The 24,899-nt window shown below is 54.7% G+C and overlaps 4 protein-coding genes across 5 annotated transcripts in view; 2 read left to right on the top strand and 2 right to left on the bottom strand.

The window, feature by feature from the left end:
• Window positions 1-5,841, top strand: part of Pde6b (phosphodiesterase 6B) — a 38,650-nt gene extending 32,809 nt beyond the window's left edge. The window contains exons 13-22 of one of the 2 annotated variants that reach the window (XM_074042801.1): window positions 111-218; window positions 465-574; window positions 801-888; window positions 1,352-1,452; window positions 1,552-1,659; window positions 2,002-2,065; window positions 2,327-2,401; window positions 3,397-3,480; window positions 4,597-4,750; window positions 5,707-5,841. In XM_074042801.1, the coding sequence (XP_073898902.1) occupies window positions 111-218; window positions 465-574; window positions 801-888; window positions 1,352-1,452; window positions 1,552-1,659; window positions 2,002-2,065; window positions 2,327-2,401; window positions 3,397-3,480; window positions 4,597-4,750; window positions 5,707-5,765 (951 nt within the window). In that variant the 3' untranslated portion in view covers window positions 5,766-5,841. Of the gene's footprint in view, window positions 1-110; window positions 219-464; window positions 575-800; window positions 889-1,351; window positions 1,453-1,551; window positions 1,660-2,001; window positions 2,066-2,326; window positions 2,402-3,396; window positions 3,481-4,596; window positions 4,751-5,703 lie in introns of both variants that reach the window. The other variant, XM_074042800.1, reaches the window with a different exon arrangement.
• Window positions 5,842-7,335: 1,494 nt separating this feature from the next.
• On the bottom strand, window positions 7,336-8,695 carry Atp5me (ATP synthase membrane subunit e). The gene is made up of 4 exons (XM_020175467.2): window positions 8,583-8,695; window positions 8,094-8,148; window positions 7,813-7,911; window positions 7,336-7,419 (listed from the first exon to the last, which is right to left on the bottom strand). Exons 1-4 carry the CDS (start codon window positions 8,616-8,618, stop codon window positions 7,394-7,396), a joined length of 216 nt encoding a protein of 71 aa, XP_020031056.1. The 5' UTR covers window positions 8,619-8,695; the 3' UTR covers window positions 7,336-7,393.
• A 435-nt stretch (window positions 8,696-9,130) lies between these two features.
• Window positions 9,131-24,264, bottom strand: Slc49a3 (solute carrier family 49 member 3). The gene is given in 11 exon segments (XM_020175466.2): window positions 9,131-17,848; window positions 17,850-18,006; window positions 18,610-18,719; window positions 19,009-19,166; window positions 19,430-19,582; window positions 20,037-20,153; window positions 20,238-20,375; window positions 20,843-20,919; window positions 21,099-21,312; window positions 21,498-21,656; window positions 23,903-24,264. Coding segments are annotated over 11 exon segments (1,485 nt in total). The 5' UTR covers window positions 24,014-24,264; the 3' UTR covers window positions 9,131-17,757.
• Myl5 (myosin light chain 5) lies at window positions 14,263-17,325 on the top strand. The gene is made up of 7 exons (XM_074041145.1): window positions 14,263-14,385; window positions 14,550-14,631; window positions 15,380-15,672; window positions 15,815-15,867; window positions 16,308-16,359; window positions 17,072-17,158; window positions 17,278-17,325. The coding sequence occupies exons 1-7, from the start codon at window positions 14,263-14,265 to the stop codon at window positions 17,323-17,325; spliced, it is 738 nt and encodes a 245-aa protein (XP_073897246.1).
• Window positions 24,265-24,899: the final 635 nt, after the last annotated feature.

Raw genomic sequence — 24,899 nt, 5'->3', positions numbered from 1 at the left:
GATGGATGTGTGATGATAGGCACGGTTTATGCTCTGCTATGAGCTACTGAGTAAGGCTTGGGTGGCCTTGCTTATGACACCCAGAGCCTGCATGTCCTCTGCTCCCCCAGGTCCTGGTACGGTTCCTGTTCTCTGTCAGCAAAGCCTACCGGAGAATCACCTACCACAACTGGCGCCATGGCTTCAACGTGGCCCAGACCATGTTCACACTGCTCATGGTACATGGATTGGGTGGGGCAGGGACAGTAGAGTACCCAGGACACCTCCCTCTGGCCCGAGGCCCCTATGAAACCAGGTCAGGAGACAAGCATGGCAGGGTAGAGGTGGTGAAAAGGCCCACAGTATCTTGAGTGCTTTCCCAGTCCTGGAAGTGGGTGGACTGGGCAGAGCAGCAGGGTTAGGCCAGCCCCAGAGCCAAAGAGTGGGGCCACTAACAGGACCCAGACATGTACCTGTCTCCACAGACAGGAAAGCTGAAGAGCTACTACACGGACCTAGAAGCCTTTGCCATGGTCACAGCCGGCCTATGCCATGACATTGACCACCGTGGCACTAACAACTTGTACCAAATGAAGTAGGTGCCTGGGGGAACAAGGTTTATGCTGGTCAGCCATAAGTCATGTAGTCTGGGGGTTAGTCCAGATAAAGTGGGCCTCTGGTGAGGGTGGGGACCAGGCTTGTGCTGAGCACATGGTCAGCCATAGGTAACATGGCCTAAGGGGCCATCTTAAGGGCACAGTACCAGGAAAGACTCTCACCCTGCTGCCCTTCTGACCTTTATTCAATAAAATCTGCAACAGATCCCAGAATCCTCTAGCCAAGCTGCATGGCTCCTCGATTTTGGAGCGGCACCATCTGGAGTTCGGGAAGTTCCTGCTGGCAGAGGAGGTTCGTGCCTCACTCAGTGCTACATCCTCTGGCACTGGGGTGGGCAGGCAGGAGGAGACAGGCAGACCTCAGGTCCCAAGGGTCAAGTCTTTGGCAGTGGAGTTTAAAAGCCACAGAACAGGCCCATGTCTGGCAATGACCCCATGTGTGGAGGGGTGGTGTCCATAGAGGCAGCAGCCAGGACCAGCAAGTGGGAGTTGAGACCTCAACAGGCCATGAGGGTAGGTGAGGGCAGTTGACCCAGGACTCTCTGAGGACAGAGAGGTCCAGAGCCAACAACTTGCAATGGAAACCCATAGCAATGGGTGATACCAAGGGAGGGCAGGGAGAGCTAGCCTCACTCAGAGAAACAAGCATGAGACAGACTGATCCAGAATCCCATGAGGACCAGGCTGGAGTGAGAGGGACAGAAAAGTCTAGACCACCTGAGCCCAAGGCTCAGACCGACTGACATCCCCTGCAGAGCCTGAACATCTACCAGAACCTGAACCGGCGCCAGCACGAGCATGTGATCCACCTCATGGACATTGCCATCATTGCCACTGACCTGGCCCTTTACTTCAAGTGTGTGATGCGCAGAGGCAGGGAGTGGGGCGGGGTCTTGGCAGACCTGGGCAGGGATGACCAGTCTACCACCTGATCCTTCTTCTTCTTGGGGTCCAGGAAGAGGGCAATGTTCCAGAAGATTGTGGATGAGTCCAAGAACTATGAGGACAAGAAGAGCTGGGTAGAGTACCTGTCCTTGGAGACAACACGAAAGGAGATTGTCATGTGAGCTGCAGGCATGGGAGGCGGGTCCACTGTCAGCCACTTAACCCTGCAGACCTCTCTGACACCATGGATAGGAGACTACAGAAAGATTACTCTCTCAATGGCTTATCAATGCCTCCATCCCTATCTGTCCCGAGTTTCAGGGGAGGCAGCACAGGATTCAGGGTCAGACAGGCAGCCTGGTTTATGGCCTTAGCAGTCAGCTCCCTTTCTTCAACTGCAAGATGGTGATTGAGGACCAGCACCTTTCCTGGGCCTGTCTTATGGGGCCATTGGGAAAATGTGTTCATCCTGCACTCAGATGGTGCCCAGTAAAAATGTGTGACTCTGCTCTGCCTGCAGGGCCATGATGATGACTGCATGTGACCTGTCTGCCATCACCAAACCCTGGGAAGTCCAGAGCAAGGTCAGGCAGCCATCTGAACCCAGAATGTCCCTTCCCAGAGCTCCCTGAGTCTGCACCTGGGAGCTGTGCAGGGGGACGGTCATTGGTTTGCAACCATTGCAAGCCATGGGAGACTGGGTCTATCAGAGCACAGCCATGGGAGTGCCATGTGGGCAAGCTGGCCCAGCAGAATCTGAGTGGGCCTGGAACTGGGTAGACCCTTGAGAAGAGGCTTGCTACTTCTGAGCACAGAGACCCACCATGATCTTTGTGTGTCCCCAGGTTGCTCTTCTGGTGGCTGCTGAGTTCTGGGAACAAGGTGATTTGGAGAGGACAGTGTTGGATCAACAGCCTATTGTGAGTGTTGCTTCCAGAAACCCCTGCCCTGACAGGAGATCAACCCCTACTGTGGTGCTGAGGACCCCAGGGCTCTGGAGTCCTTTAGTCTTAACGTGGCTTTGTAAGGTCCTATAGAGTGAGTGTGGGTGGCTCTGCATCTTGTAGAAGATGCAGGATGTGGGCAACGACAGACACATGGAGGTGGAAGTCATGGAAACTGGAGTGGGATAAGCCATCCAGGCAAGACAGCCCTAGGGGAGAGTGCAGGGAAAGCTACAGGTAGAAGTCCATGGCAAGGTAGATGCCAAGATAGTGTGGAGTCAGGACCAGCTGCTATCCCGATGACACCAGGATAGAAACTGAGGAAAAGTATACATAGGGCTGCTCCAAATCTGTAGGGAAAAGTTAGAAAGTTTTGTCTTGAAAGTCAGCTCTGGCCAATGTGAACAGCTGTCTGGAACAGGTACAGGTTTTGCAGAAAAGAGGGTCTTAGCCAACTAGCAATGTCTCATGGGGAGGACAGGCAGCAGAGCTGGTCCCTCTAGGACCTCATCTCAGTCCTGTGTGCTTCATTCTTGTCATGTAAAGCCCCAGGAGAAGGGTGACTGAGACAGGAGGGTCACTCAAGGTGCCCAGTCTGGCAACACCAAAAATAGCCCAATAGAACACATCTGGGTACTGGTCAGCTGAGTGACAGACCAACTGCTGTAGCCTGGGATCAGCACCAGGGACAGCGCCTCATGGAGCTGGAGACTGCTGGGGATTCACAAACTGGAGTCTAGGGCAGGGGGTCTGGGCTCAGAATGTGGACAGGGCTTCTTGACAGCCGACAAGGGGTAGGACCTCTTGACTCTGCTTCCAGGACCAGCACCTGTGGGCTAGGTGTGGTTCCCCCAGATAGGCTCCATCTTTGCCTCTGCCTTCATCAAAGGAATAGAGCTGGGGGCTGGGTGAGGGCCTGACGAACCTGAAGTTATGGCACCTGTCTCAGCTGCCTCTGTTTTCCTTACAAGCCCATGATGGACCGGAACAAGGCAGCTGAGCTCCCCAAGCTGCAAGTCGGCTTCATTGACTTCGTGTGCACGTTCGTGTACAAGGTGCGCAGTCAGAGGCACTCTCTGTTGGCTAGGGCAGAGTGGCCAGGAGCAAGCAGGGGCAGGAACTAAACCCAGAAGTGCCCTCACAGAAGGGATGCTGTGTGGGCTTCACCCATATCTGATAAGGCAGACAGGGGAAACTATCACACCCAGCACCAATCCCAGTGCACAAAGCCTGTCCCCAAACCTGCTTCTGCCCCTCTGAAGCATCCCAACTCACCTCACAGTCTCACCTCAAACATTCCTGCCTTAATGGACCCCTCCAACCCAAGCTAGTACACTGTTTTCAGGGCAATGACTGCAGCCTGTTGCAGAACCCTTTTCTGGGTGTCTTTGAACCCTCAAGGATGGGCCTGCATCTGCCTGTCCCTGCTGGTGTCCCCTGCCTGGTACAACCTGCAGAACTTAAGAAAAACCACATTCCTGAAGCTGGTCAGGGACCCAATGCCCTGCCAAGCCTCTGAGCTCTACCATTTGACTACAGAGCCCTTGCATGATGCTCGTGTGATACCTCAGCTTCACACCATTCTGTTGCACTTGGTGTAACAAACCCCACACTGTAAGGAAGATGTTGTCCAATTCCAAGTGAAGTCAGCCCTGACCAGCTGGGCAAGCAGGACCAAGGACTCTCCTTTAAGTGGCCACAGGCCATAGCCCCTTGGTGGGCATCTGCTGCCTTCCTAGCCCATCCACACTGTGTGACATGCATATGCACATGTAGTGTGTGCATTGTGATCTGGATGTGTGTATGTGATGTGTGCATGTGGTTGCACACATGCAGTTTGTACACCTGCGATGTGTGCACATGTATCCCCTCCTCCTCTGGCAGGGTCACCTTGTGCTGCAGTCAACATTTTCTTCTCTATTCCTGGGACCTTCTCCCTGCTAAGACTATGTCATGAGCATTCACACCCTGAAGCTCACCCTTGCCCAAGTCCCAAGCCTGTCCCCCCTTTAGGACTTTGCTGGGAAAGGAACACCTCAGTGGCTCTCCCCTGTATCATAGTCAAGTGGGAGAGAAGGCTAGGACCAGCAAGGGCCCTGGGTGGGAAGGTCATCATCAAAGCTTGCCAGTAACAGCAGGACAGGACAGTGACTTCTGGTAGTTCCCTCCAGGAGTTTTCCCGTTTCCATGAAGAGATTCTGCCAATGTTTGACAGACTGCAGAACAACAGGAAGGAGTGGAAAGCACTGGCTGACCAGTATGAGGCCAAAGTCAAGGCTCTGGAGGAAGAGAAGGAGAAGGAAGAGAGAGTGGCAGCCAAGAAAGGTCTGGGCCCCTCACCATAGCCTGGGGCTGGCACTTAGTCAGTCCCCCATGTCAGAGCTGTCAGGTGGCAGAGAACCTCCTTGGGACGGGCAGAGCACACTTCAGACAGCCTTATAACTGACACTGCCTCAGATAGGAGTACCCCTTCCACAGACACAGCTGGTCAAGCCATGCAGCTAGCAGACCCAGACTGAAAGAGTCTCCTCTCACTCCCAGCCAGAAACACTCATGTTCTGTAAAGGGGAGGTCAGTTCCCTAAACTCCAAACAGCCCTTTTGTCCTGCCATCAAGTGAGGTGCCCTAGTCGGGTGTGGGTGGTGGCCTACAATGGTAATTCCAGCCTTTAAGAGGGGAAGGCAGGAGGATCATAAATTTGAGGCCAGCTTGGTCTACACAGAAGAACCCTATCTAAAAAAAAAAAATCAAAATCAAAATCAAAATCAGTTCCTTATGTGAGGGGAATCTACTCTTGTATCCGGGATGCCACCATCAACAGTAAACCTAAAACAAAACAAAACAAGACACAGAAACAGAAAACAGTGAGCTCAACAAGAGTAAGTCTTGCAGTGTCCAGAGCATTCATTTCTTGTACCCTGGGTCATGGGATAAGACTTAGCTGAACAAGTTCATGCACCCCAAATCAGAAGTCTAATGGCTTTGACTTTGCTGGTGTTTGGCTAGCCTAACCCTGGGATTTTCTTGTTATTCCTGGTCTCCTGTACAATTAGGTGGGAGACCAACATGAATGAGGCAGCTTCAGGGTCACAGCAGGCCAGGACTGAGAGTAATCAGGGCATGGTGTCAGCAGAGCTAAAGCACTAAGCAAGGCTCAGCAGGTAATTGGCTTGGGCTGGCCACAGATCCAGCTCAGCCCTTTCTCCTGCAAGGCTCTAGTAAAGGACATGCAGCATGGAAGGCAGAAAAGGTCCTTACTCACTGTATATCTCTTGCAGGAGGCATGGAGATTTGCAATGGTGGCCCAGCACCCAAGTCCTCAACCTGCTGTATCCTGTGAGTCCTGTCCTGGGACTACCAGTACCTCCTGCCACTACACACTGGATGTGGACTCTACCTCTGGCAGCTTGGTATAAGAAGTTAGGAAGCAGAGAAAATGATTGAACATTTTTTATAAGCTAAAGCCAACTGTGAATAACTGAAACAGTGCAGCCACCACTCATCCATTTTGAATTACAGTTCCCACAGGGAGATCTTTGACAAGGGTCTGTGAACTGTCTGAAACCACAGTGGGACATTCAGAACTGCATATGATATATGTGTAGATAGGTAAATAGCATCCATGCATCTCATCTGCTTTTGTAGAAACGTGCCCAGGAGGGCAGAATAAAATAAAGAAAAATCAACTTGCCCACTTTTTACATGGTGGAATCATTGTGGAGGATGAGTCATATCTGACATCCTCAGAAAATTCTGCCGTGGAGGCCAGGCCATGAATAGTGATCAAATGAGAGTGGCCTGGGGGTGGGGGCAGGAGTGGGAGTGGGGTAACCTGTAATAAAACACCGGGATGGGACTTGCGAGAAAACAAGGATTAACTCATGGTCAGCCTACAGCATTTGCTCCCTATACTCAACTGGACGGAGTCACTCCTGGGTGGCAGGAGGAAAGGGGTTGACACATTCTGCACATCGATCTCTCTATAAGGGGGAACCAGTTTAATTTTCATCTTACCTCTGTGACCACTGGTGACAAGAGACTGTGAAGGAGCCAAGGGCTCCAGGCAACCACCAGAGAACCATGTGCTGGGAACACCAGGAGGCTACTGGGAACTGTCCAGGGCCCCTCCTTCACCCTCAGAAACCAAACAGGGCTTTGAAATGACTGTATGCTGTATCTCTTTACATTTGCAAATGAACTCACTTTACAAACAAATTTTAAAAAAATGGATCTCCAAGCCTAGAAAATTTGCTCAAGACTTGGAGCTGGGAAACAGCAACACCCACAGTCCACTCCAAACCACTAGGCCATGCTAACAGAGTGGTTCAAGTGGCACAGCACCTACCTAGCATGTGTGAGGCCCTGAGTTCAAACCACAGTACCACCAAAAAAATCACCAGGCCAGCTCTCAGCAAGTAGGAACCCAGAAGTCCAGCTGGGATGTCACAAACTCCTGCATGAGTCATCTCCCTAGGCTTCAATCTCAAGGCCAACCCAGCACCTCCATCTAGGGTAGGGCTAACTGGGGTAGAGGATCCAGTGTCCCAATGGTAAGGGCACCAATCTCCCCACCTTTCCTCCTCTGCCTGTGCAGGGGCCTGGGCTGCTGACAGAAGCAGGAGAGGCCAGAGCAGAGCAAACTGCACCCAAGAGGGGGATCACTTTATTTTGGCACCTTGGGGGGGTGGGGGTGGAGGGGGCAGACCAACATGCCCCAGATGGAAAAGACACTGCACTTTTGGGTACTTTCTGCCATGTCTGTGCGCTGTGCTTTGGGTAGGTGTCAGGTGACAACTCTTTAGTTCCTCTGAAACCCCCTTCAGCCCCCACCCTGAGGAGAACAGAATGCAACTCGTGAGCAGGAGCCCAGGCAGGCACAACTAAGGCAATAAGGAGAGGAAGGCAGAGAATCACACAACAAAGCTTTACTCATCCAATGGGGCTGGGAAACACGCTTGCTGGCGCTTCTCACTTTAAGATGCTGTCTTCTCGAGCTGAAAGGTCAGAAGAGACAATTCGACACATTATACACTCTCAGGCCACCTATGAGGACTTCAAGTTTCAGTTTTTAAACAATCCAGAAGTAATTCCAAGGGAACCTGACTGTGCGTCGCTAAAACCCGACCCTGGCTCTCCCTCCAGGTGCCGTGACTTGAACCTGCCCAGGGTCAGCGAGAAGCCTGCTCCGCGGTGCTTCTCTTGAGGGTGGTGGGGTGGTGGGGTGGTGGGGTGGGCCCCCACCCAGAGCAAACTGCCAAGTCCCAACCCCCTCCCAAGAAGGCTCCCGGAGGACCGACCGTGGGGAGCGCCGGCCCTTCCCTCCACTGGGCAGCAGTAGGCCTTGCGAGAAACCTGGGTGGAGGACTGCTGGAGATTAGACTCCATACCTTCGGCCAGCTCCTTCTCAATCCGCTTCAGCTCATCCTGCCTCTTCTTCTCCTCTGCTGCTATCCTCCTCTCCTCCTCTGCCCGAGGTTTGAGGTAACCTGGGGGCAGTCGATTAACTTCTTCCTTCCGCTCAAGGAGCCAGGTCTCACCTCAGCTCCCTTCACCTCACTGCGGGCCAAGGCCCGATGTTCGCCCTCGCTGCAGACTGGACCTGCCCAGCACCCTGGCTTTCGCCCTGAACCCCCACGGCCAGCCCCGCGCCCCAGGCCCCCACACTCACTGTAGCGCTTGGCTCCGTAGGCCATGCCGAGGACCAGGGCGGAGTAGCGGCCGAGCTGCAGGACAGGGCGTCAGAGCGGGGCTACCGGGGTGTGGGGGCGACGGGCGCGGGGCGGAGTCGCGAAGCGCCCAGGGGCGCGGGGCGGGGATCGTGGGCACCGAGGGGCGCGGGGCGAGGGATCGTGGGACCGAGGGGCGTGGGGCGAGGGATCGTGGGGACAGAGGGGCGCGGGGCGAGGGATCGTGGGGACAGAGGGGCGCGAGGCGGGGATCGTGGGACCGAGGGGCGAGGGATCGTGGGACCGAGGGGCGAGGGATCGTGGGACCGAGGGGCGCGGGGCGAGAGATCGTGTGACCGAGGGGCGCGGGGCGAGGGATCGTGGGGACACAGGGGCGCGGCCTACACAGGCGGGGGTCGCGGAGTCGAGGGCGTGGGGCGGGACACGCGGGGGTCTCGAGCATCGCGCGGCGGCCGCGAAGCCAGGTTCACCTTGATAAGCGGAGAGACTTGCACCGGGGGCACCATCTTGTCCCTGACCTTCGCACCGGAAGCACAACCGCGGGTTCCGGAAGGCCCGAGAGGCACTCGCACAGTGGGGCGTGCGCATGCGTTGGCGAACGGGAACGGGGCCGCGCGCCCCCGCTCGGTGGTGACGTATCGGGGCGTGCGCGCGCACAAGGTCTACTGCGTCTGCTCAGTGGCATCCTGAGCTGGCTGGGCATGGAAGGCGGCGGCGGAATTCCTTCCCGGGGAGGGCTGGGGCAAAGCGACCCACCTTCCAGCCGGGAGGGCGCGGCCGGTGGACGGGGCCGGGGTTGCGGACTGTACTGAGCGCTCCTGAGCCCGTGGAGGTAGCCGCAGGGCAGCGACCTTCTGGGCCCTTCCTGGGACTGCCCGCCCCTGGCGCACCCGCTACACCTGGCGGCGCGGCAAGGCTCCCTCGCCCGCAGCCCTCATCACTTACCTCCCCGTGATGCCGAGATGTCGACACCCGTCCCGGTTTTTGCATCGGCAGAGAGCACTCGGGCAAGATGGAAAACGTGGTGAAAGTGATAACAAGTTTATTAGGAAAGGAATAAGCTTTCGGTAGACGGAAAGTGGGCAGTCTCTAGGGTGAGAACAACACTAACTAGGGTTTGAGTACTTGTTGAGATTGCCCATAAGAAATTGCTATCCAAGGTCCAGCCTGCAGGGGTGAGGTCAAGACTAGGGTAGACTGTCGGGAGCCATGAGCCACAATCTGACAAGGTCGGAGACTGCAGGTGCACCACGTCTCTCACTGGGGTTTTGAGGAAACATGGAGAGGCTCCCTTTGTCTGGAGAAAAACATTAACATTAAGGTACTTGTTTATGAAAGGTGAGGAACAGGGCGGTATGTCCTTGGCCCGGGTTTTGTATATGTGAAACTAGGAGAATCCGAGTTTCCTTAATGAAATCAGGGAGTTTTGGAGGGAAGACATTGTTTTTCAGGTAGAGAGCATTGTTTCCCAGGCACAGAAATTCTCCTTGCTTGTATAACTTCCTGCTTTGTCCTGCTTATAAGCCTAATGCAAAAATAAAACATTTGCCAGTTTGGTCATCAGCCTTCTGGTCCTCTCCATTTATGTTTCGTCTGTTCATTCCTTTCCTGAGCCCTTTCGGGTCAAGAACCTCTGCGATCCCGGCAAGTGGCACCCCAAACAGGGACCCAGACAGAGGCTTAAGGTAAGGAAGGCACAGATGGCTGGTGCATATGTTTTAGCTTCAGTTTCAGGTTACCGAGCAACATTGAGAGAAATAGGGCAGCAAGAAAGTAAAGAGCAGGCTCTCTTTACAGAAATTTTGTGTTCAATGTTGCGTGGTGGAGGATGTAAAGTGTCTAAAAGTCAGCTTGAACTTTTGTCTCATGTCCAAAAGGTGTGTCCGTCGTTTCCTGATAAGGAAACCATCCATTTAAAAACTTGGGAAAAGGTTGGTCAAAGATTAAAAGACCATTATACTAGTGAAGGACCTACCTGTGTCCCAGTAGATGCTTTTTCCTCATGGAATTTAATTAGGGATTCTCTTGATCCACATCGTGAGGTCACAACTATTTCCTCACCTAAAGCTGAGATCTCAAAGTGGGAGGTAGATGTTCAAACTTCCCCATTTGTGTCAGATTGCAGCTCATGGCTCCCAACAGTAGACAAATGATTACTGGGTCCATTTGACCCATGTGGTATGGTTTATAGACCTAGGTATCCCCCACAGGGGTTTGAACTCCAAGTCCAGGCTCTTGCCAGACAGGCTACCACTTGAGCCATACCTCCAGCCCACTATTTTGATCTTAACAGAGACTAGACACCAGTGAGCTGAACAGTTTTTAATTACAGTGTTTTCTCTCAGATACCTTGTGATCTCTTCCTCCATTTCTGGTTCCCTTTGCATATCCCCATCACTCATGGCTAACTGCTACCAATTACCTGGAGGGGCTGGGGCCTTCCTTGGAAGGCCATCCCAAGCAGGGCTGCCCCCTGGGTCTCCCAGCCCAGGCCCTCAGAACCTCACCATCTGGAGTCCAAAGGCCCCCTTGATCCAGACCTTGTAACATCCCAGACTGCCAGTAGGTCTCTGCCCCTTAGAATGGCTGCCTGTTTCCTATAACCTGGTCAGGCACTACCCAGAGAGACAACCAACAGTAGATGAGCACTCTCCTGGCTATGCCTAATGCCAGCAACACAGCCCCTATGAAAGTCAGGCACAGCAGGGTAGTCTACCACTCATCAGATCACTTTGCTCCAATGCCCAGAAGTTTGCTGTTACTGAAACTTCGGTTACCTGAGCTCAGTGTCAATAAAAGCAGGGTTTTGGAGAAAATGAAATTAAGGTTTATTAATTTGCCAGCAAATTAAGATATGTAACATCCCAAAGACTGTAGACCCATCCTAAGGATATCTCCCTTTAATGTCAACATCCATCTCCCTCCTGTTAAGGCCAACATTCTAAGGTTGAGTCTTGCTAACAAAATATTTCCTCATGGGAAATTGCCATTGGCCCAGCAGGTGATGGCTCAGTAGGTGATTAAAAATATTAATCTTGTATTCCCTGACATAAAGTATTGAGAGGGGAGCCAGGTGCAGGTGGCTCATGCCTATAATCCTAGCTACTTAGGAGGCTGAGATAGGGAGAATCATTGGATGAGGTCAGCCTGGGCAAATAGTTCTCAAGACCCCATCTCCAAAATATCCAGAGTAAAATAAACGGGAGAAGTGACTCAAGCTGTAAAGCACCTGCTTTGCAAGCGCAAAGCCATGAGTTCAAACACCAGACTCACCAAAAAAAAAAAAAAGAGAGAGGGGAAGGAGAGTAACAGAAAGGAGAAAAAGAAGGTTAGACTTGAACATTTGGGCAATTGAGGCTAGCTATAAAGTGGTTTAGTTACTAAAATTGTGACAATAAGCATATTTAGTTGTATGCTTATTACGTTTTCCCCATTATCAGTTTTTGCCTTCCACTTCTGCAGAAAAGGCTACTTCCTCCTGAGATTGGGTGATATTAGGAGAATTTTCTGATGGAAAGTAGTCAGGAGTTAGTGTTTTTCAGCAAAAGCAGCTTTTAAGTACTGTTACAATGCCTCAGGCCTGCACTGCTGGACAGGAGGTTCTCCAGAACAGGGACTGGGTCCCAGGAAGGTTAATCCTCTACAGGAGTGGGGGAAGCCCATTTTCCTTACTGTTCATGGAATCCACATTTCCAAAGAGAATATAACTCAATCTAAAGTGAATAAAATACAGCAATGAAAACTCCAGGGCTCATGCTCAGTGTTCTTGGGGTGTGGAGGAGACGTTAGGTGCTGAGCTGACCTGGACACCTAGGAAAGGTGCTTTTGCCCTCCAGAGATCTCGCTGAACTTGCCTTGCCTCTCCGACTTGCTCTGAAGTCCAGGCCCTGGGCCTCCTGGACTGAGAAACTGGGATGTCCCTGGTTTAGGGACCATGATACCCAGGCTGCCTGGTCCTGTGGATCAGAGGCAGATCCCATCCTATCCTAACCCTTTTATCCCCTAGGGAAACTACAAAGAGACACTGACCCCAGAAGGCACAAAACAGACCGTTCACCCACAAGGCCATCTGCATACTCAGCCCCTCACATTCCTGCAGCTGATCAGGTGACCTCAGGTGACCAAGTAGTTTTCCCTTTGCTGGATTTTACACTTTTTTTTTTTTTCAGTACCAGGGCTTGAACTCAGTCTACACCTTGAGTCACTCCACCAGCCCTTTTTGTATTAGTTATTTTCGAGATAAGGTCTTGCAAACTCTTTGCCCGGGCTGGCTTCAAACCTCGATCATCCTGATCTCTGTTGTGGGGAGCAAGGACACACATGTGAAGGCACAATGTGCACACATAAACACGTGACACCTCAAGGAAGACTCCTGGTGCCTGCCTTGGCTCAAGATCCTTCATGGGGCAGAGGGACCCACCTGGCTCAAGACAACAGTGGGAAACCCCTGCTCCTGTTAGGGTCAGTGGTGTACAGAATCCCTATTCTCCTGGCTGTGCTGCTATCTTTAGTACTGAGCTCAGGCTTGGCCGGGACCCTCCCTGGGGGCTCTGTGGCCCTTCTCACATTCAGAGTTCACTCCTGCAGCCCACACTTGCATTGTCATACCCAAACCCACTCCTGGCCCTCTCTCCACCTCCCGTCCCCACACCTGACCATGTGCTCCCTCCTGGCCATCTCCTCCAGACCCTCCCAAGCCAGTGATGTTTCCCCAGGATCCTGCTTGAAGACTCCATTGGCTGTTGGGGTCTCAGTCAGCAGTACCTGGGAGGAAGGTTCTGTGACCACCTGAAACCCGGTGGGGGGGCAGGACCTCTCACAGTGGACACTGGCAGACATGCCATGAATCAGAGATAAGATGTGCCAGACATAGGGGCCACCCAGCTCTCAAAACCACACACTCTCCCATGTCCATTCACCGTGGTACTGAGGGCTGGGGCTACTTGTCTGACTTCTCACTGTTCTCACCCAGCTCAGATCTCACTCTCTAGGGGCTTGCTCTCCAGGCACAGTCAGGGTCCCTACCTACCAACCCCCATCATCCTGTGTGGCCTGCAGCCCACCCCATCTCTCCCGCATGCTACCTATGAGACCAGGGAGTTGGGGGAAAACCTGGGGGCCAGGCAGAGTCACAATATTCTGGGCCTGACCATCTCCAAGGCTCTTCCATCCCAGAAACATTATCCCCTGTGGTCCAGCCACAAGGTCACAAGGGGGCCAGCGTCATGGGTCCTGTTGACTTCACTGCCAATGAGGCTGGGAGGTAAGGAGGTGCTATCGGAGCCCTAACACGAAATGCTGGGTGAAAACTTGGACTACCCACAGTACCTTTGGACAGATCTGGAAAAGGTGCTCCTTCTTCTGGCATCTACAGTTCCCGTCTGCAGAACCCAGGCAGGTTCAGACCCCTAGTTCCAACAGTGCCCAGGCACCCAAGCTCTGGCCAACAGCATAGTTCTTGGCCCTGGAGATACAGCAGCCTCAGCAGAACAAAGCCTCCTCATGCCTGGGAGGGCTGGGAGGCCAGGGGTGGGTGTCTGAGTCACCACCTGACTTTTTGAGCTCACTCTGCAGTTGTCCAGTCCTGTGGGGTGGCCCTAAGCCTGTCCTTGTAGGAAATGACAGCTGAAGTCTGAGCTTTCCTGAGGAACCAGGCAGGCACTTTATACAGGTGGGACCTGGCTCTGGGCAGAGAGGACCCAGGCATGGTAAGTGGACAGCCAGGCAGACCACTGGGCAGGGCCATGTGACAGTGTGTGCACATGTGCATGGGTGTGTTTGTACATGTGTGTGTGTGCTCGTGAATATACACACATAGGTATGAGAAGTACATGCCCTACAGCTGCCATGGTCTGGGCAGGATGAAGGAAACATCATTTGGCCTTCAGGAACCCCAGATCCCCAGAACAACCATGGACCCCTGGAGTCCATTTACCCTGGAATTGCCTGAGACTGAACACAAGATTGTTGTGAACCCTGTGCTCTGCCAGAGCTTCCAGGAGTCCCTGTCCTCCCTCCCAACACCTAGGCATTGGACAGCAGGCTCCCCAGGCCTCTCCAGCCTCCTCTTGTCACCCATCCTCTCAGTTAAGTCTTCAAAATCATGGGGTGCCCCTGAGGATTCCCTCAGTTGCCCAGAGATGCTCAGCCATGGTTCTCCCACCTCAGGCCAGCAGGAAGACAAAGAAAAAGGAAAGTGGTGTCCTGTGTGTCCAAAGGGCATCCTCCAATGTCTTCTCCAACTTCAAGCAGACCCAGATCCAAGTGTTCAAAGAGATGAGACTTTGCTCTTCCTCAGAGAGCTCCATCTGGTGCAGGAGGACCTGGTACAGGGGATAGCCTGCCTATCCCCTTCATGGGGCTGAGGAGCCAGGTGTGAGCGGCTAAGACGAGCAGAGCCAGGCTGCCAGCAGTGCAACAGGCCTGGCCTTGATTCCGAGGCATTCACACTCATGGATCAGAACCAAGATGGCTTCATTGACAAGGAGGACCTGAAGGACACCTATGCCTCCTGGGTAGGTGCAGGTGGAAGGGGAGCATGGCCCTGGACACCTCTGGTGCTGCTCTAGTGAAGGAAGAGCACCAGCCCTAAAGGCTAACCCAATGTTCTGTTCACTAGAGGGGGTTGGGGGACATCTGTGGCCTCCTCAGGGAGTGGGAATGGCTTCTTGGCATGTTCAGAGCAGCAGGTGGTATAGAAGGTGGACAGGGCAACCTGGAATGGACTTGGGTAGAGGCTTCAGGGAGGTGCCAATCCCCTAATAGATGCCACAGCCAGCCCTGCCTCCATACCTACCATGGGATGCTGTTCTTAGCCTGGTGCAGCCTGAGGCAGAAAGGCAGAGGGCTTCCAGTCCTGCCTTGGTAGCTAGGAAAGGCAACCTGGTTTCTCCTTGGGTGGGTGGCAGGGGGTTTCCAGGACAACTAGTCCTCCCTCTAAGCCCTCTTATACATGAGGACAGAAAACAAGTCCTCAAGATGTCCCAGCTCTGTGCCCCCTCCTGTCCTCCATAGTAGCTGATGTCCCTAGTTCAGGGTTTGAGGGCAGTTGATCACCCCAGCCCATACCCCACACACTTGGGCTGAGGTTCCCCTCCCCATCTCCCCTCTTTGTCTCCATGTGCTGAGCACTGTTCTTGGTCACCCTGGAGAATGACAGGTGGGCAGCTCAGTAGGGTCACTTGTCAGTGTCAACAAGGACAGAGGGGCTGAGGGTGACTTTCCTGCCCCAGCAACCTTTTCCCCTCTACTCTCATGTCTACAACAGGCAAAATTAATGTGGAGGATGACAAGCTGGAGGTCATGCTTAAGGAGGCCTCAGGGCCCATTAACTTCACCATGTTCCTGAACCTGTTTGGGGAGAGACTGGTGAGCTCCTGGCCCTTCGGCAGGAGTGGTAGTCCTGGAAGTCAGTTCCTAACACTTAGAAAGCCGTACTTTTCCCATCTCTCAAGAAGCTTATCCGTGACCCAGAGGCACACTCAGCCTCCAACAGCCAAGCTGTTGGAGGCCTCTGTCCTTCGTTCATGGAGCCCTAGCTCTCAATTGCAGTGCTGGCCTGCCCCCTTGAGACCCTAAGAGTAGTTACGCCAAGGTGGGAATTGACAGGGCCTCCCTGGATCTCAGGAGCAGGAAGGCCTTCCAGGCAGAGTGCTTGAAGCCCTGGAGCAGGACAGGACACTAAAGGCCTCTTTGTGGACAGACCATCCTTAATGCCTTTAAGATGTTCAAAGGCAAAGGCAGCATCCACAGGGAGTAGGGAGTGCAGGTTTGGGAAGAGTCTGCCCTGTTGAGGGTCTGCAGCTCCTGGACCCCAAGCCCGCTTCCAGGGCTTCACTCTAGGGCCTTGGATGACCTCCAGACCAGAGTCTAGTACCCATTTGGGGCACTCATGACCTAGGCAGTCATTGTCTCTAGAACCATTGCTCTGTCTTTAGTCCCTTTTATAGAAAGTTATCTTGCGCAGGGCACTGGAGAAAGAGAATATTATGGTGTCCCAGACACTTCCGTCTGCCCCATCAGATACCCCCAGACAAGACCCCAGGAGTAACCAAAGTCAGGACGGTCTCTGATGACCACCAAAGAGGAGTGCAGACAGAGCAGGCCCCTCCCTCAAGCCTCCCACCCGACAAGCTGCAGTTGTGAACTCACCACCCCTCCTAAGGCACCCTAATTCAGCCGGTTCCCCTTCTCAGCATCAAACACCTGATGATGATGTCTCAGGCTGACAAGATGACAACATGTGAGGTTAGTGCAGCCCAGCCACAGCCTCTCTTTCCAAATCTCTGCAGGCCCAAGCATGGCAGAAGGGCAGCTGAGGGAAGTGGGGGCAGGCTGAGAGGACACTCAGAACAGGCCCCTGGGGGCTGGCAGAGTGGTTCAAGCATGAGGCTCTGAGTTCAAACCCCATACTTGGGGGAGGGGTCACAGAACAGGCCTAGGGTCTGACACAGTGGCCCTTGGGATGAATCTCCTGAAGGAGGTTGAACTGACTCAGTAGGCAAGTCAGGTTTGGAGGCCACTCAAGCCAGAGAAGTCTCTCCTGACCTGCGAAACACGTGCCCCTTCCACCAGTCCCACAACCTCCCTGTTCCCTCCCCACCCCCGCCCCGCCTCCTGGAACCCCTACTCCTCTCCCGCATATTCTACATGGCCCTCCTCCTTGGTTCCCAAAGGCATGAGCTGAACACCAGCGCACTGATGACCAGCTCATAATTCAGGGGCAGATTAGGGACAGGGTCAGCCCTAGAGCTCAGCAAGTCTGTGCACACCGCAAAGCCGCACCAGCCCCTCGCCCTCATCCCTCCCCGGCCCTGCCCCTCTGTGGATGCCCCAGCTCTGCGGCCCCGCTCCCTCCCCTGCGCAGAGACAAGACGGCCTTGGAGACCCAGGGACCTTTTCACTTCCCCCTCCCGCCTAACTTCACTCCCAAATACCCGACCAATCCACTTGCTTTTAGGTGAACCAGACGCTGGAGATCACCTCCATCGACGACGAGCGGGCAACATGTACTGAGCTATGTGCTAACCCATGGAGAAGAAAAGGAGTGAGCCTCCTGCCCCTTGGGCTACGGCCAGTTCAATAAACATGAACCCACAAACCTGCCTCCAAGTGTCCGCTGGGGGAATTCATGCATCCGCCTCGGGCCCTTCTGCTCCCCTGCAGCCCATCCTGGCCCGCTGCCTTCAGCATTGCCCTCGAACCAGGCTCTAGGTCTGGTCACTCCATAGTGAGCAGAGTGGAGAAACTCTAGGACAGGTTCCTGGCAAGGTCCTCCCACACCTGTCCACCTCATACTGGCCATGCTGTGGCCCTCAGGACTTCCAGCCTGTGCAGTTTCCCCTTCAGCCCCTCCTCCTCATTTCAGGTTGCCCCTGCTCATCAAGCTGCCCCTGCATGGGCCCTCCCTGCAGTGGCCACCCTGGGTCTGGTCTGGCCAAGGTCCATCTTTCCTGGTCATTGTCCACATAGCAGCAGCTTCTCTTGCTCCAGCCACACGGTCTGGCCTTGGTGGCCAAAGGGGTATCTTGCCATGCTCTGGATGTGCCAAGGAACCTGAGTCCCTGTCGGGGCTGACAGCATGGTTGGCCCAGCCAGGGTGATCCAAGCTGCCAGTCTCACCTCCCCTTCAGGACATGTCTGCTGTTATAGTCTACTAGTTCTGAGAGTTGGGGGAGGGCCAGGAGCTTCCTGCAGGGTCTCAGCTGGGGGTGCCAAGCTGGGAGACTCCAGGGGTGACTGGAGTGGGGCTTGTGGTATTCAGCTCCCCAGTGCATGTCTTGGATAGAGGGGGCCCTTCAGATTCAGCCTGCAGGCGCCGGTACGGAGTGTGGAAAAAGAGCACCAGTACACAGGTGAAGAAGGTGCACAAGCCAGCCAGCAGCAGCAGGGACACTAGGGACACAAGTACATCCATGTCTCACAGCAGCCCTACCAGCTACAGCCCCAGACACAGCCCAGCCTGGGTGGCTATGGGCAAAGCCCTAGGCCGTCCTAACCTAGTTGACCCACAGGCCACATGAGCAGCCTGGAAACAGCCCTGTGCGCAGCCCCTGGCAGCCTGAGAGTGTTCACTGTTCACAGACACAGGTTCCAAGAGCCATGCTCTTGAAGTCATCAGCATGAGGAATGGTGACATGAGTGTGCAACACCACCCTGGTCTCTGCTCACTCCCATCTCTAACTTTCTCTCTCTGACCCTGTCTCTTGTCTCTCTGTCTCTATCCCTGTTTTTCTCTTTCCCCGGGTTTTGAAATAGCTCATAAGGGGGTACTGAGGCTGAGTTTCTGTCGGGGTATTTGAGCCACACCCACCAGCTAAATGTCTTTGACCCCACTCCACAGCACCTCTGGGACCCACACTCACCCCCCAAGGACAGTGAAGGGCAAAAAGAGTTAGGGTTGTGGAGGAGAGATTCCAGAGCCATCCCTCCAGCCCAGGTCTCCTAGCCTCTTGTCCTCCACTCTCAGCCGCCAAAGACCTGGGTGTAGACACTCACCTGTCCAGTCCAATGGATCCTCACCCTGCCGGCAGGTGGAAAAGGACGGTTCTGTCTGTCGCACGGCCAATGCCGTCAGCAGCACCATAATGAGTACACCCTCGGCCTGCCTGAATATGGATACACAAGGCCCTCAGCCTGGACAGCTGCACTGCCCACCCAGCAAAGCTGAATGCCACTTAGGAAAGGGCCAGCATCTATGCTGACCAGTGTGCTACCTTCAATCCCAAATTCACATGTGCCTGAGAAGCTGGCCCAGGCCTGCACACAGCAGGTGCTCAATACATGCACAGCCTTGGCCAAAGCAGGCAGATTACTTGCTTTGTAGAACAGCTTGGGCAGGGCAAGGGGAGGGCCTCTGGGCCTCAGGGGAAGGAGTCAGGATGAAAGGATACTCACCCCAGGACAAAGACCAGGCCTGCTGCTGCACCCTCACCAACAGGAAATGAGCACTCAATGGCCAGCTCCATGGCCACCGGTGCCACTGAGAAGCCAAAGAGCCCAAGAAGGGAGCAGATAGCAGCCAGCGCAAGGGTCTGTCCTTGTAGCCGGGACACCTGGGAGAAGGAAGATGGCAGAGGGAGGGATTTGTGGGGAGCAGTCAGTCGAGCCACCACCCCAACAAGCTCCTGAACTGGGTTGGGGTGTGGGCAAGGAAGCCCCAGCCCACCCAGGGCCACCCGGCAGGCAGAGGACAGACCAGAGTCAAGGCACCTGCTCTGGCCATGCCACTTCTGTCCCATCTAGCCTTCACCACATCTGCCTGCCCAGGGCATCCTCTGCCCCTTGCAGGGCGGCCTCAGCTCCAGGGGATTCTCACCAGGGCAAAGGACACACATGCCAGGGAGGTCAGGCAGAGGCCTATCTTGGTGGCCTCGGTGAAGTGTTTAGTTCGATCCACATACAGGCCAAGAGCCAGTGCACCCAGGATCCCAAACATGATGAAGAGAGCCCCACAGAGACCAGAAAACTCCTAGAGGAAGAGCAGAGAGGGAGATGAGAAGGAGGGAGAGGAGAAACTTGGCACTTTCACCAGGGAGGGAGCTTACAGGGCTTCTCAGAACCTAAACTATAACCAGGGTGGAACCAGAGGCCCAGGCTGGACAACACTGTTGGCTGCCTGACAGGTGGGTTTCCTACACTGTGCATCCACTACAGAGAAGGTCCTGTCACCACAGATACTTCACTGGACATCAGTGTCCAGGAACCCTGGGCAGAGGTAGAAACATATCCCCAAACCCACCCCCAGCACAAAACCAAAGAGCAGAGGGCATGACTCAGGGATGCGTGACAGCTATGACTGCCACTTTGACCAGGAGGATGTCAATCTCATCCCCATCAGAGATGGACGCTGAGTGCTTGGAGGGCAGTGGGTGACCCCTGCAGAGGCAGAACCCCTCTCCCTCCATGCAGGGCTGGGTGCTCACATTGGAGTAGCCATTGGCACAGAGGATCTGCTCCAAGAGAGCCGAAAAGCTGGAGAAGATCCCAATGCCGCCCCCAAAGCACACGGCCAGGATGACGTAGGCCTTGTTCCGTACCAGCTGGAAGGGAAGGCACCTCTCAGCCCAGGAGTGCCAGCAGGCTTCTGACCATGGCCTTCCCGTCCCTTGGTCTGTAGTACCCACCAGCTTGAGCCCATGCAGGAAATTCTCCGAGGTGGAGCTGATGGCTCCTGCAGAGGGTGGGGTAGGAGGCACACTCTCCCAGAGGCAGGTGGTGGCTAGCAGGCAGGCAAGAGCTGCAGGTGCAATGTAGATACCAAGCTAGGGAGAGGATGTGTGTCACAAAGATGCTATGCAGATGCATGTACCCCACATGCCTAGGCTTGCTCTGGGCCCAGGTCCTCTTGCCCTCTTGCTGGCCATCACTCACCTTTAGTCTCCAGAGTCATTGATCCCATGTCCTGTGGTAGGCTGCCCTCTCCACCATCACCTGCTCCAGTGGGCTTTATGTGGAGCCCAGCTTTCAGAATACCACTCAAGGACAACTCTGCCTTGATAAGGGAAGCCTGATCTCCCAGAGTTCAGACTCAGCCCCTAATGGCCAACTTCACACCAATGTAAGAAACAAGTTATGCTGACATACCAGTAGTATCATACTGACAGATGTGGGTACACAGATATACCACATATCCCACGACACACAGGTACACACCCCATACATACATACAACAGACACCACATACATACACAAGCACACACAGCACACATGCACCTTACAAGCCCCTCACCATCATTGGGATGTCCTCTGCCTTCTTGACCAGGGCAGGTGAGAGCACATTGGTCACAAGGATTCCCAAAGGGTTTGCTAGGTGGACAGGCAGACAAAGAAGGGCCTTGTTAAGCTCATCTGTGGCAGGCTTCACCTTTAGCTTTCCTTGGTTCAGTGCTTTGGCCTCAGCCAGAGTGCAGGGATAGAGGACCTGCACACCCAGCCAGGGGCCAAGGGCTAAGCCCAGGCAGCTGAGGCCTCATCCCAAAACTCACACATGGTGCCGATCATGTTGGCTGTGGCTCGCTGGTGCTCTGGAAACCACAAGGCAGCCAGCTTGGCTGGAGAGAAGACTACCAGGGTCTGAGCCAGAGCACAGAGGCTCTGGCCGCTCATGAAGAAGGCAAATGGGTCAGGAACCCTGACAACCACACAGGGCAGGAAGCGCAGCATACTCCCAGCGAAGTTCAGCCATGCACCCAGGATGGTCTGCAGGGACAGATGCCCATCCTCAGCCCACATGGACAACCAACTTCCAGCCACCCCACTGCCCTGGCAGCTCTGCTTGGGAGTGTCAGCTGGTAGAGCTGATGGACTCTGGTCTGAGAGGCAGCCACACCCAAAAGCAGGGACCCACCCGCCCTAGAACAGGCATGGTGTGGGGTTTGACTCACAGCCCCTCGGAGTCCCACAGAGTCCAGAACCCAGATGGCTACAATGCCGAATGGAATGGACACCACAAGGTAGATCAGCGACAGCCAGTTGATCTGGTCCATGGACAGGAAGAAGTGTTGGGCGATGGTGTCTGCCACAGGTGCAAAGCTCAGCCACAGCTGTGGGACACATGGGAGTCAGTCCAGGGGCCACAGACATTTCCCTGTGTCCCCCCTCATGGCCAGCCCAAGGAAGGAGTAGGAGTATTGTGTCCTTGGGGACACAGCCTAACATGAACTCTGGATCCTCCTGCTAGAGATGACCTCACCCTGTCATCTCTCAGGAGGGCACCTGGGCAGCAGGTGCCTGCACAGCCTGCCCAACAGTGGACCAGCCTGAGGGGCACACACAGAGGCAAACAATCTGGCCAGAGCTTGTAAGCCTGCCTACAAGCCCCACCGGGATTGACCTTTCCTGCCAAGGTGGCTAAAGGCTATCAGCAGGGGAGCACCCACCATCTAGGAGGTGCTGTATGAAAGGTGGACAGAAAGGGGGGAGGTAGGCAGTTTGTCTGTGGACAGGGAGCGACTTTGAGGCCAGAACCTCAGAGGGTGGAGTCACCTGGATGTAGCACTGGAGCATGGAAGGTGGAAGAAGAGATATCAGGGTAAAAGAAGATGATAGCCCTGGTCCCCAATCCCACGGAGAAGTAATGAGCTGAGACAGCCAGATAGGGAAACACTGTGAGTTTTAGTGTGTGGTGGAAACCTCAAGCGAGAAGTGGACAAGGACAAGAGGCGTAGGAGCCAAAGCATGAGTGGTGCAGTAAGCAGCATAAGCAGAGAGCCAAGGAGGGGCTGAGCTGGGATGAGGACAGAGTTGAAGGTACAGCAGAGCTCAGAGCCTGGGGAGTTGGGGAGGGGGTCAATGGCACCTCTGTTTGTCTGTAAACTTGGTGGATTGAGTCTCAGTGGAAACACCTGAATTGTGTGGTGTCCCCACCCTACAGGAGACCCAGGTTTGGGCAGCTGAGGACATCCCTGGGCAGGCAATATTCTCCAGCCTTAAGCATTATCAAATGCTGGGACCCAGCCCCTACCCCTGCCCCACACTCAGCAAACAACACAGCACACACTGGCTTTCTGGAAGAGATAAGGAGAGCCAAGAGGAGAGGAAGAGTCACTAAGGGTTAGCACAGGAGGGAGGAGGGTGGTGGTGATGGACCAACAGCAAGGGTGTGTCAAAATTCAAACTTCCTGATTAACCAAACTCTGATGATGACAGAGCTCCAGGTCACACCCTTGGTGACTGAGCAGCAAAATCCAGGCTTCTTGACCACAAAACCTCACGTGACAGCAAGCCTGGCAATGACTACTTTTTGTTCCTTTTCTTTCAAGGGACAAAGCCCTCAGGCTCAAAAAGTGTCTCATGTAAGTGCGTGCAGCTGCCTCTGGCCTGCCCTCACTCAACAGGAAGGAGACAAGACATCTGTTTACAGAGCACATCCCTCTCCAGCCTTGAAGCTCAGCCCTGGCCCCTCCCATGGCCAGACAGAGCACAAATGTGTCTAGCATGTGCAAGACAATGGATGTGGGGAGGACGATTTGTCCAGCTCACCCACTGAACATGAACACCTTCAGCCAGTGCCCAGCCTTGCCCCAGCTCACCCCTTCTTGTCTGTCTGGGTGTGTGGTGGCCGCTCCATGGACTACCTGACAGAACACAGAGCTGTCTCCCAGCCTCATCCCAAACTTCACTGTGCCTACCCTCATGCTGCCCTCTCAGAACCCAGGAGCCAGGGCTACAACTGCAGATGAGTTGAGTGGGTTCTCCAGGGAACCCACCTAGACATATTAAATATGGAGCCCAGTGCCAGGGATCACAATCCCTGGTGTCAGGGTAAATTGCTCCATTATGACAATAAGACATCACCAGAGTGTCCCAGGAACTTCCCAGATCCATGGAACAGCTCCAGGCCAAAGGAGATCCCTGTGTGAGTCCTCAGAAGACCCACCGGAATCTGTCTGGGCCCTGGGACTCAGCCTGTAGGCGTTTTCAGTACAAGGGCAGCAGGCAGTATCTCCACTGACTGGCTGCACAGTCACTCGGAGAGTCGGATGGTAAAAGGTGGCTTCAAGCCCTCCCTCCACTCAGGTGTGCTCAGGTGCCTGGATCTGGCTAAGGTACAAGGGGTGGCCTGGCTTTGTTGCTGAAGCCCCTTGGAGAAAGGCTCCTCTCCCGGGCTGACCTGTGTCCTGAAGCCAGAACAGACATTTTCCCTCTCCTCCTGGCGTCCAGCCCCGTCCAGGAGAAGGCACAGGGGACGAGGACTGGGCACGGGACACCAGCGGCGCTGGCGCTGCGGGAAGTGGAGCGGGATCGCTCCACGTGGACTGGCCCCGCGCCCCACGGCCGCCCGCCGTACCATGGCGTTGGAGCAGCTCAGCAGGCTGACCACCAGCAGGAAGACCCAGCGGCGCGCGTAGACGCGGGGACCCCGCGGCCCATCCTCCGTCGTCCCCGGCGCGTCCCCCATCGCCCACGGGCTGCCAGTCCCTCGCAGACTTCAGCACTCAGCACGCTTGGGCCAAACACCCACGGAGCAGGGCCAGGCGGCGACTGGGGTCAGCTCCCGCCCCGAGGACTGGGGGTGAAGCGACGCGTCGGGTGGGAGGGGCCAACGGCTGGAGTTGAAGCCTCCCTTGTCAGAGGCCGGGGTGGAAGTCCCCGCCACGAAGGGATAAAGTCCACTCCCGGGGCCACTTTTGTCGCACCTTGTTTTTTATAGCCCCCACCGTGGACACGCCCCCGGGGGCGGGTGCAAGAAAGAGGGCCTGAAGTCACTCCACCCTAGTAAAGTCTGCATTTCCTGAAAGGTATGGCAAATTCCTGAGGTAGGAAGAAACCACAGGCCAACCTGGAAGAGCAGGCGGGGTCAGATTGCAAGGAGTCATTAGACTTGCCTCTAGGGGAGGCAGGAGCTGGGGTGCAGAGACATGGCTGGCTGGGGAGCCTGTTTGCCCTGTGCAGAGGGTAAGCAGCCTCCCACCCCCAACTGGGGGCTGCTATTGCTGTTTGCATCTGAGGAACAGCTGGAGAGCAGGTGGACCGGTTTTTGTTTGTGTAGGAGGGAGAAGCCAGGAAGTTGGGAGTCACATTGACCCTGGGGCTTGCATCTAGCTAGCTCTGGAGGAGCCCAGGGAATCCAAAGCCCGGCCCAGGCCAGTATAGGGTGGGATGGAGTCTGATCTGGTCAGAGGTAAGAGCCACATTTCCCCCAACAAACAGGCCTCTTGTCCCTCAAACATACCCCTGTGGTCTGGCTCAACAATACTCTTTAACTCTGTTGTCAACCTTGGATGATCCCACCTATCGTCCACACCTGAGCAAGCTCATTGTATAGTTCTAGCCTTTGGTGTGTT

Source organism: Castor canadensis, chromosome 9, assembly GCF_047511655.1.
Source record: "Castor canadensis chromosome 9, mCasCan1.hap1v2, whole genome shotgun sequence".
Classification (NCBI taxonomy): Eukaryota; Metazoa; Chordata; class Mammalia; order Rodentia; family Castoridae; genus Castor; species Castor canadensis.
The sequence above is the reverse complement of the archived record's forward strand: the minus strand, read 5'-3'. Positions and strand labels throughout refer to the sequence as shown.

Coding starts and splice junctions, on each gene's coding strand:
- Atp5me (XM_020175467.2), bottom strand. CDS start 8,618: ATGGTGCCCCCGGTGCAAGTCTCTCCGCTTATCAAG. Junction 8,149..8,582: donor AAGTCTCTCCGCTTATCAAG/GTGAACCTGGCT, acceptor CCTGTCCTGCAG/CTCGGCCGCTACTCCGCCCT. Junction 7,420..7,812: donor TGAGAAGGAGCTGGCCGAAG/GTATGGAGTCTA, acceptor CTGACCTTTCAG/CTCGAGAAGACAGCATCTTA.
- Myl5 (XM_074041145.1), top strand. CDS start 14,263: ATGGTTCTCCCACCTCAGGCCAGCAGGAAGACAAAGAAAAAGGAAAGT. Junction 15,673..15,814: donor CTCAATTGCAGTGCTGGCCT/GCCCCCTTGAGA, acceptor CTTTGTGGACAG/ACCATCCTTAATGCCTTTAA. Junction 16,360..17,071: donor ACAAGATGACAACATGTGAG/GTTAGTGCAGCC, acceptor ACTTGCTTTTAG/GTGAACCAGACGCTGGAGAT.